Source organism: Neltuma alba, unplaced genomic scaffold, assembly GCF_004799145.2.
Source record: "Neltuma alba isolate B1F8T4 unplaced genomic scaffold, ASM479914v2 tig00012717_pilon, whole genome shotgun sequence".
Taxonomy (NCBI): domain Eukaryota; kingdom Viridiplantae; phylum Streptophyta; class Magnoliopsida; order Fabales; family Fabaceae; genus Neltuma; species Neltuma alba.
In genome coordinates, this window is record NW_021637143.1 from 45,667 (window position 1) to 56,801 (window position 11,135).

The 11,135-nt window shown below is 30.3% G+C and overlaps 1 protein-coding gene across 2 annotated transcripts; it reads left to right on the forward strand.

Annotated features, from left to right (window-relative positions):
* Window positions 1-2,571: 2,571 nt before the first annotated feature.
* LOC114730209 (uncharacterized) lies at window positions 2,572-5,062 on the forward strand. Of its 2 annotated transcripts, none has more exons than XM_028917251.1 (5): window positions 2,572-2,769; window positions 2,883-2,976; window positions 3,286-3,734; window positions 4,047-4,302; window positions 4,649-5,062. In XM_028917251.1, the coding sequence occupies exons 1-5, from the start codon at window positions 2,764-2,766 to the stop codon at window positions 4,666-4,668; spliced, it is 825 nt and encodes a 274-aa protein (XP_028773084.1). In that variant the 5' UTR covers window positions 2,572-2,763; the 3' UTR covers window positions 4,669-5,062. The 2 variants fall into 2 exon arrangements, with proteins under 2 accessions (XP_028773084.1, XP_028773085.1); XM_028917252.1 differs by having other exon boundaries at window positions 2,883-2,970.
* The last annotated feature ends 6,073 nt before the right edge of the window (window positions 5,063-11,135 follow it).

Sequence of the window (11,135 nt, forward strand, 5' to 3'; positions counted from 1 at the left end):
TTTTGAAAAAGTAAAATAAAATTACATATTGTGACTTTTCATACTCCGGCTTTGGGATATTAGTGTTATTCAAAAAATATCTTAAATTGTTGAATACGCCAAAAAAAAAAATAGTTTTGGGGTATTGTTTTTAATTCTTATAGATGAGGCAAAATTGTTTTTTTGTTGATTTATATATGAAGGAAAGTTAATTCAAGAGTTTGACTTCTTCCCTCCCCTATCTAAAAGAAGTTAATTATCATTGTTAGCAAAGAATATTCATAATTCATAAATTCAACCTAAAGAGTTGTAGCATTAATTAATGAAACATAATTTTATTAATAAAACGTGTATGCATAAAAAAGATAATTACTACTAGCTTGTGATCTTTAATATAAGAGTTAATTAATTTATTTGAGTAAATTAAGAAAACTAGTTAAGTTAATTGTTTATAATAAATATATTTGTGTTTTAAAATATACTTGCTAATCAAGTATATTATTGGTTAAAATTACTATTATTATAAGGATTATCTTAAAAAATAGATAAATATGAGAAATAAACTATATTAGAATTTTATATTTAAAACTAAAATAATAATCAAACGAGTTTTTATATTAAAGATTAGATGTAATATTAAATAATACTCCTCCGGTCCTTATTATAAGATCCAATTTGACTTTTTATTTGGTCCTAATTATAAGACCCAATCCATTTTGTTTCTTATATTTATGCATTTTTTTCCAAGATAATCCTTCTAATAATGATAGTTTTAGCCAATATACTTAATTAGTAAGGATATTTTAAGAATGACAATACTTATTTATTATAAATAACCAACTTAACTTACTTCTTTAATCTCCTCAAATAAGTCAATTGGGTCTTATAATTAGGACCGGAGGAGTAATAAAGATAATTTTGTCAACATTTCGCCGCAGGCATACCAAACGCCCCAACGGTTCTCTGTTGGTTGTCGCCTTGTGGGGATGAAAAGCAAAAGGTTGGAAAAATTTTAGAATCATAAATTTTATGGTTGGTATAAAAATACAAATTTCCCGACTATTATAGAATTTTTTTTTGGCTAACAAATATTAAAGAATTAAATATAGTTCCTTCCAGAATATGATACCCAACAAAAAAGAAATATTTTTGAATGATAAAACAGGCATTCCTTCTTTCTTTCTTTTTTTCTTTTCTTGTCTTGTTATGTATCTTCTATGGGAAAGAATCTTATTTAAAATACCATTGGACCCTAAATGTAAATCCTTTTTTTAACGGGATTTGAATTTTTCATTTTCTACATTGTTAAGGATTAATCCTTCTACTAAACTTAGCCGTTAATTTTTTTCCATGAATCCGCATATACCCTAATATAATCCGCTAGATTTTTGAAGAAAAAGACTGGGCAGTCTGTGAAGAAGCCACATCACGATCCGAACAAAGCAGTGATGCACAAAGTGACACATCAGAGGCTTCCTATCCATCATACTCAATCGAAGAAGAAGCCAAGAGAATATTACGAGGGAACCTCAAAAGCACGAAAGTGAATGTGTGTGTATTCTCAATCGCCATTTTTAAGTGCTTGTGCGTCACTCAGCCCCATGTGACAGCGACGCCTCCCTAATTTGTATCCACAGTACCTCATTTGCTTCCTGAAATATCTTCTGCGGCGTCCCCCACATGCTCAACTGCTACATTCCATTAATTAACATCTGCATGTATTATAGCATGACACTTGTGCCTGCCATCCTCCTCCTCCAAATGCATCTTTCAGACAAATTTAATTTCCCTTCTCTCTTGCTTCTTAATCAGCAAGATTGAGCTTCATGGTCCATGCATGTGCTTGCACTTTCTGTTCGAAGTTTTCCATGGCACTTGTGCCATTATCATGTATATAGTATTAGAATACATATGAATGCTTAACTGTGGCCGAATGAGCTTCAGCTTGAATTTCAAGTTGTGGCCTCTGAATCTATATATATTTTAGTCTCTAGTTCAAAGTTTGACCTAACCTGACTCACAAATATGTATAAATTTGGATCACACCAGTAGCGTATTATTAAGACATTTTTCTGTCAACTAAATGACACTGTGTAATTATGAAATACTAAACCAGTTAGCATTGGCAATCATAAAATGTTTGTTTGTTTCATCAACTTAGGATAGTACTTAATTGAACTATCTAATTATAAGACTTTGTTTGTAATCTTCAAACGATGTCTTATAAATAAGACTCAGGGTAGTATTTCATTAAATTATATATGAAGATGCCTTTGCTTAAACTAAATGAATACTCTCCCAATGGAATCACCGGCTAAAAGTTTGAGAAACAGTTTTTCTCAGGGTAATGTGCATCAAATTTTGAAACCCCTAGCATAACCTGGGTGATGTAGATCTCCATTTGATGGGCTGGGGTCCAAACACACCACAGGCATACAAGTTTATGGCAAGGAACAAGGCCACGAAGGCTAAACACATGCGTTTCTTAAGTAAATCAAAGTCTTCCCATCTGAACAGTTCCCATTGGGCTCTCCTATATAATATATTCCTCCCATGTTACTTCCGAATCATAAGCCAACCAATTCCCCGCTCACTGCCTGGTTGTCTCCCATTCTTCCTTAGACTCATCGCACTTTTATTTTGTCTTATTCTCGCCAAAGTCCTCACAGACTAGACAGGAATCCTAGGCTTCCAGACAGCACACACATAGATCTGTAGTGCTGTTCATTTGACTGATAAAGTCATCACACAGACCCACTTCCCCAAAATACTATATAAGTGAACATGCAGGTATTGCTCTTGTCATGTGAAGATAAGATAGTAGGATCTGTAGAAACTAGAAAGAAAAGCATTATTGTCATCAAACCTGATAGAGATAGTTCCTTTTTGGTGCTGAATGGCAGATCCTTCAACGGCTCTTCAAATTGGCACATGAGAAAGAAAGAGAGATCATCTTTAGTCCTGCAGCCTCCAAAAGGGAAACCGTCGGAGGTAAAGGTATATTCTTACTGTCGTAGAGTTAAAATTCTTAGGAGGTGCTTGGTGTTGGTTGCACTTTTATCTGACATTCCACTATCATGGTATTACATATTGAACATGCCTTATTAAATCTAGTATCGTTCTGTCAAAAAGAGAATACAAATGGTAATTTATCGAAGTCAACCAGGTTAAAGAGGCGTAATAGCGTACGTGCTAAACAAAGACGTTTTGGACGTGAAATGACATCTAAACTATGGTTTTCTAAATACTGAGCCTGCTTTTATTTCCGCATTTTCGATCTGAACTTAACATATGGTGTTCTTTCAGATCTGAACGCTCGATGGAAAAATATACTTCTACAGAAGCATCGAAGGGCATACAGACGAACAAGTGGTAGAGGAAGAAAGCATGGCTGGAACAAGAATGTAAGGATATTTGCATTCATATGTACGAAGGACATTGCTAACTCTTGCCTCTGCAGCACTATTAAGTCAAAGAGAGTAGGAGACTATAACAGAAGACAACATTTTTTGCATTCTACGAAGATGAAGAGAGAAGAAATAGAAAGAGGAATAGAAAACAGTAACAAGGTAGATTCAGTTGCTCACGTGGGAAACAAGGTTTTGCCTATAGCTGAAGAAAGAAGTGAAGGCACCTCAGAAAATCCGGATCAGAACAGAGGCGATAGGAAGAAGACCATTTCAAGGATGAAAGAGCTACTTAGATGGGCTGCGGCTGTAAAAACAGAGAAAGGACGAAAACTTAGTGGAAGGAAGGTAAGTGTTTTAACTTCTGCAATGATCCATTACTATATATTTAACAGTGGACTTGAGAGTTGCTCTAGATCGCATTCTCAATGACACAAAATGATCACGGGTGAGAAGAAATTTCATACATGTGCACTTCATTGTTGCAACCTTTTCATTTATGATGTCCTTGATGCATACGGGGTAGAATAATGATGTTTCAACTACCAAATTAATGAAACAAAATAAAGGAAAGAGAGAAAGCCACGATGGTGCATGAGACTGTTGAATTGCAATAAGAGACTGACCAAGGGAACAAAATGGCCATTGAATTCTTATCAGGCACTGAGGTTCAGAAGAGGAGGAACCCTTAAAGCAGTTCAGGACGATGGAGAAGTAAGCAATGAGTCACCCAAGATCAGTTTCGGATGGGAATTGGAAAGCTGCTCCACCACTTCCTCTGCCTTCTCAGCTATCTCAGTAGCTTCCACGTCAAAAACTGAGCAATCCATACCTTCATCGATTTCTAACCCGCATGAAGAAGTTGATTCTATCATTTATAGAAGGAAAGGCAACTGGATCACAACAGATTCTGAATGTAAGCCTAGCTTGTGCCCCTCTATATGGTTTCATCTCAGAAAACATTTTTTTGAGTATTTACTGAAATCAATTTTCAATCTTGAAAACCACAAAATACCTCTCGAGTATTAAAGATGTCATGAAAAGTAATCAACCTGGGGAGTTTTTTTTTTTTGGGGGGGGGGGGTGTGGTTTTCCAATTTATAAGTGGAAGGTACATTGGTAAATAGTTAACGGGCTAGTTTATACTTTTTCTTAATTTTGTTTTCTAATCTTGATATATATTTTAGTATCTGAAACTCAAACTGGCCACGCGTTTCAACAAACACCTTGCTGAAACTATTCACTCTGTATTTTTCGAGCAGTTGTGGTGCTTGAACTATGAAGAAGAAGCGGGGAAGGAAGGTGTTCCATGCAAGGCTAGCGGTGAAAGTGCTAAAGAGAGATCAACTTCATCTAATTAATTACGTTGAATAGAGATCACCAAAAAGAAAAAGGTCAATGGGTTTTGTTCGTTTCCAGTTTCCCTGATCAGAAAGAGATTAAGGGAGATTCTTGCAACCGCTAGAAAATAGAGAGAAGACGAGAGATGTAGTATCATTGCCTCTTATGGTCCAAATACAGTAGGCATGGGGTCAAATGTATCTTCCCATGTGCAGGAAATGGCAAAGCTCATTAGGAGTTCGATCAAGCACATTAATAAATTGTTGACTGATCTAGAAGAAGCCACGTGCATATGTTGTCCTTTTTGGTGAAACTGGAACATAATGCTTTTGTTATGTTGAATAACTAAATGATATAATTTGATTTAATAACTTTTTTTAAAAAAATAATGGCATGAAGTAGTCAAAATACATGTATATATAATAGTTTGGGAAAATTGCATTAAGATCCCACCACAGAGAAATAAATACAAAAAAGCCTTTTAAAATCATTAAATTAATCTGAAGTTTTAAGAAATTCATTGTAATCTGTAAGAGATTTCACTTGTTTAATTACTAAACTGCCCTTGTCTTTTTTTTTCAAATTATCATTTTTTTAGCAGTATGCGTTGATAACTGAAAAGGCAGTTGTTAATAACTTATTGTGCAACAATTAACAACTATTACAGTAAATATTAATAACATATTTTCTCAACACACCACAGGATTTCAAATTAAATATGCTTATGTGATATACTGACAAAATGTGTTATTAATACCTATCACGGTATATCGCGATAGTTATTAATTATTATACATTAAGTTGTTAACAATTATCCTTTTAATTATCAATGCATGTTTGAAAAGAAAGATGAAGGTGGTTGAATAAGTGGAATTTCTTATAATAAAGTCCATTAAAATTTCAGATTAATTTAATAATTTTAAGAGTATTTTATTTTTATTGAGTGAAACCTTAATGTAATTTTTCCTAATAGTTTTGGTTGTGATTTAAGAAAGGGATACAAGACATGCCAAGGGCAGCATGCCATAACCACTTAATGCTACTTATAGATATATAATTGCTAATATATGAGGGATGTAAAAAGCCCTCATTCGATACCAAAATTAATAGATATGGATTTTTATTTGGATTACTATTATTCTTAAGGATTAATATAATTTTTGGTTTCTTAAATTTGTTATTATTTTTATTTTAGTCTATCAAATTTTAAATTATAGGTTTTGATCCCTTTAAAAGATAAAATAGGCTAAGTATTTATTGAATTATAGAGGTTAATGTTTTAAATTTAAAAAAAATCTCAAGGTACCAAACCTATGATTTTTAATTCAAGAAACCAAAACTAAAATGAAAACAAACTTGAGAGACCAAAAATTAGGGAAAAAAATTGGTCAAATTGCTTATATCTATTATGTCAAGTTCTCTAATTACATGTGGACATGTATTCTTTTCTGTTTCATATAAATTTATAATTAAATGTTATTAAATTAAATGCTAATATTTCAAAAATAAAACATATGATTATATATGATTGGAGAATTTGACATAACAAATATAAATAATTTGATGTAAGTATTGTCTCAAAACTTATATTAACCCTATTCTTAATAACTATTGTCGTCAATGGTTAGCTCATTTTCAATTATTATCGAAACTAAATAAAGATAGCTCTTTTAAAATATTTTTTATGCACAAAGTTCAAGTAATTTCTCCTAGTGAACTAAGTCAATATTAGTTAATTTGTTGTCAATTTTTTTCTGAAGTTAGAGATTAATTGGGGGAAAAAAATACGCCTACCTGTTCTCTCTCTTCATATATGACTTTAATGAGATGAGATGAGATGGGAAGTAAGTATGAAAAGAAATGCTTTGGCCAAAGATGAAGAAAAATGATGTTTGGAGTACATGTCAAATGAAGGAAAAAAATATTGTGCGATGTTTGGTACCACAAAAGGAATGAAAACAATTTAAAAGCGGACATGGAAATTTTATCTTATAAAAAAATGGGAGAATAAAAAAAATTAAAACTATTAAATGACAATTCTGGTATGGTAACAAACAATGCTTTAATAGGCGACAACACTAGACTTACAAATAACAACACATTTTGTAGAAATTCTTTATTTGAGATTTAGTGATTTCAAATTTTTTATATGATTCTCCCAAGAAATGCATGTTTAAATATTTAAAAAAAATATAATTTTCTTAACATTAATTTTTTATGGGTCAGTATAATGCTTAGTTTTTTAAATTTGTTCTCATTTTGATTTTGGTCTCCCAAATTTCAAACAATAGCTTTTGGTTTCTCAAGGGATAAAATAGTTCAGGTTTTTGTTGAATTATAAAAACCATTATTTTAAATAAAATAAAAATTAAGGGATCAAAATCTATAATTTAAAATTTAAATAACCAAAACTAAAATGAGAGTAAATTTGAGGCACTTAAAAATTGTATTAACCCTTAACATAGGTTTGTCATTTTACATTGATTGCATTTTTAACCAACATAAAAAAATGTCAAATTTATTATGCAAATATATAAATAATTTTTTTAGTAGTGTTGGAAAAAAAATTAATACTCCTCTGATTTTATTTATAAGGTAAAGAGAGAAAATTTTTTTTCGTCCTATTTATAAGTTATTTTATTAAATTTTGGATATGAATATACTATTTTGTCATTCCTTTATTATAATGTAGTTAATTATTTTTTTGAATGGTATATATATCAAATAAAGGTAAAGTTGAAAAGTAATTATATTTTAATGAAGGGTTAATGTAATTCAAGATTTTTCTTAATCTATATAAAATATACCGAAAATGTCTTATAAATAAGACCAAAAAATATTGTATATTTCCTCTCATCTTTATTATAAAAGACTGTTAACTAATTCATACGCACTAATAAAAAACAGTTAAATGCATTAAACTTATTTTAAAATTTAAGCAAGTTTTAATATTACCCTAATTAACTACATAAAATTCTAGCATCATATTGATATTTACTCTCTCACTGCCATTATTAAATATGAGCATATATGAAAAAAAAAACATATATATATAATGCTCATTAAAACTATTAAAACTATCACGGTATCTTATAAAAAGAATTAATTTTTTTTTCCAAAAGGGATCTTATAATAAGAATAAAAGGGTTTTTTTTTTGGGGGGGTTAGCAGGAGGAAGTAGGTAGACTGTGTGATGTATGGATGAATATTCCACTTACTTGAATAAGGCGTATTTGACGTTGGCAACTGCCTGTCCCTGCCATAACATCTATTTAACGGACGTCCGTTTCTTTTTTCCACTTTGTAAATGTTACAAACTATGTTATTTAATGATTGTGATCTTTTATCCAAAAAAAAAACTAATTTGAATAGATTAAAAAAATAGTTAGATTATTTATTTATAAAAAATATGTGTTATTTTTGCTAAAATACCTATTTGAATTATTTTGATTGAAACTACCATTTGATACAAACTTTTTTAATATATGCAATCAGTAAGGTTAGTTTTGAAAAATAAAAGAGACAAAATACACTGATATTTTATATTTAAGTCTAAATTTAACTCATACTAACTCGTACATTAAGAATACATATGCATGTTTTTATGTCTAATTAAATATATTATGTTTGTCAGGCTCAATTTGATCACAATTAAATTATTAACTCTTAAATTAATGTCTAAAATAGTTTAATGATTGATTTGATTTTCAATAGAAAAAATTATTAAAAATACCTGTTGAATTTTAAAATGACACAAAGGTAATTGTCAAAATATCATAAAAATAGTCAAAATAATTATAAGAATATTCAATATTATTCCTCTTTTTTTAAATTTAACCGATTTTTTTTTTGTTATTCTTCCTCTTTGATACAATAAAAAATGAAAAGGTTTGAATTTTAGATTGAGAAAATAACGCACGGATGCCTTGTGAAAAAATTATTCATAAAAAAGGTCTTTTTTTGACCAGCAATATTCATAAAAAAAAGGTTCTAATAATACGAGGGATGTCAAAAAATCCTTACCCTGATAGTTCCCAAGAATAAAAGAGGATGGAAATAGAAAAACATTTTCCATTATTTGTTTGGTATCACTTTTGGTTCCAAAATCATTTTTCTTTGAAACAAAACTGAAAATTGCTAGCTCATAAAAAAAATTGAAAATTGTCATACCACTTAATTTATGAGAGAGTTGTAATTAAGTCTCCAAGAGGGATTTAATTACATTAAGGTTGGTTGATAACTAAAGAGTATATAATGACAAGTTCTAGTGTAAGAAATGATATATGTTTTCCCTCTTTACTTGTTATTTAGATTTTAGGGTAATTACATCTTTTTTTTGGGATCTAATTACAATTCTCTCTTAATTTATCCTCATAAAAACATGTAGATCCAAAATTGCCCTTGCTCCGAACCAAATGCAAATTCACTGTGCTTGTTTGGATCAATTATTGAGGCTCTAAAAGCTCTTTATTTTTTTGATAAGCCTGTTTGGAAAATTAGAAGGTGTTTGGCAAAGCTTATAAGTCATCTAATTTAAGTCCAAAAAACTGGATTGAAACAGACTTTTACGTAAGCTGATATTTGTAGCTCATAGGAGTCAAATCGGGCTTACTGTTGGAATTGTATATGTACGTGGGGTCCACCATCCAGTTCTGACCTTTCCCCTTCGTTCATTTCCCCCACCAGCCAATTGTTATTTGGGTACCATTAGGATAACTGTTGTTCTTTTTCTTCTTTTTTTAATTTGATTTTGTTTAATTAATTAAAAATTTAAAATTAAGCAGTAAATTAAAATATAAACTGTTTAAATATAATAATCCAAAGAGTTCAGGTTATGAAAAATAGTAGTGAGAAGTTACTCTTCTTCGATATGAATAAATTTTTTTCATTTTTTTATATTTTATTTGTTGAAAATTAAAATGCTTTAAATTATGAAAAATGTATGATATTCGTATTCTATAATAAGTAAAATTCTTATAAGTTCATTTACAAATTTTATTTAACAAAATTTTATTTTAAAAAAATTTCCTTTTTGAGGTACCTCACATATAAAAGTTGTCTCAAGTTAAAAAAATTATATAAAATTTCTCTTGGTAAAAAAAATTTTATTTTAAAAATATATATTACTTGGTTGATGCGAGATATTCAACACCAAATGGATATGTAGGTCCAATACCAAATTAATTTTAATTCATTATATTATGTCAAATTATTTTTTAATCATGTTTCATTACTTATTAAAACGCATACCCATTTTAATAATTTTACAAAGAAATTTATTTTTACTCAATTATAATTCAAATAATTTTTTACCAATCTCACTTTTATAAACTAATTTTTCTGAATTTCAATCTAAATACAGTTTAATTTATCTAATTTGTTTTTATCTAACTTCACTTTTCTATAATTAGGGGTGGAAACAGGCCAGGCCAGGCCAGGCTTTACCCTTAACAGGCCAGGCCTGTATTGAAGCCTGTTGGCCTGAGCCTGGCCTGTGGCCTGTGACAGGCCTTATATTCAGCCTAAGCCTGGCCTGTGTAAAAGCCTGGCCTGGCCTGAAGCCTATTAAGAAGCCTGTATTTTTTTTAAAATATTTTAAACATATTTAAATCAACTCAACATTATAATAACTCAATCCAAATTATATAAAATACAAACATAAAATTATCTAAAATATTTAAGTGAAAAATATTTAATATTCAAATGGTAGTATATTATTTTGTTGTTCATCTTTCAAATTATATTATTTAAGTGAAAAATATTTAATAACTTGAGGAGAAGATGTAGTTAAAATGGTCACAATACAAGGAATAAACAGAAATCAAATTCATAGAGGGGTTATTTCTATTGTCAACTGTTGGTGATGTACGTTAGAAAAACTAAGTAGTTTTGTATAGGTAAATAAAAGTCAAAAATGGCAAACACGAAATCATCATCGGGCAGTAGGATTTGAATGAATAACAAAGTGTATATTATAGAAATCATCATCCAAGGTATATTGAAGAGTAATCCAAACATGGTTTTATTCAGGATAAAAATGTGGTATTAGGCATATTAAAATATTAATCAAAACATGGTATTATTTAAAAAAATTTAATTATAAATTTATAATTATAATATTTTAAAAAATATATAACAGGCCCAGGCCGCCTAACAGGCTTATTAAAGAGCCTGAGCCTGGCCTTTTAAGAGAAACAGGCCTTTAAAAAGGCCTAAGCCTGTTTTAATTTGAAAATAGGCCAGGCCAGGCCAGGCCACTTATAGGCCAGACCACAGGCCCCTGACAGGCCGCCTGGCCTATTTCCACCCTTGTCTATAATCCAAATGACCCACTATCAAACCCGATCCGCCCGAGCCATCCGGGTCAGCTTCTGTGAGAGAACGTCAGCTCGACCTGCGCTAGACGGA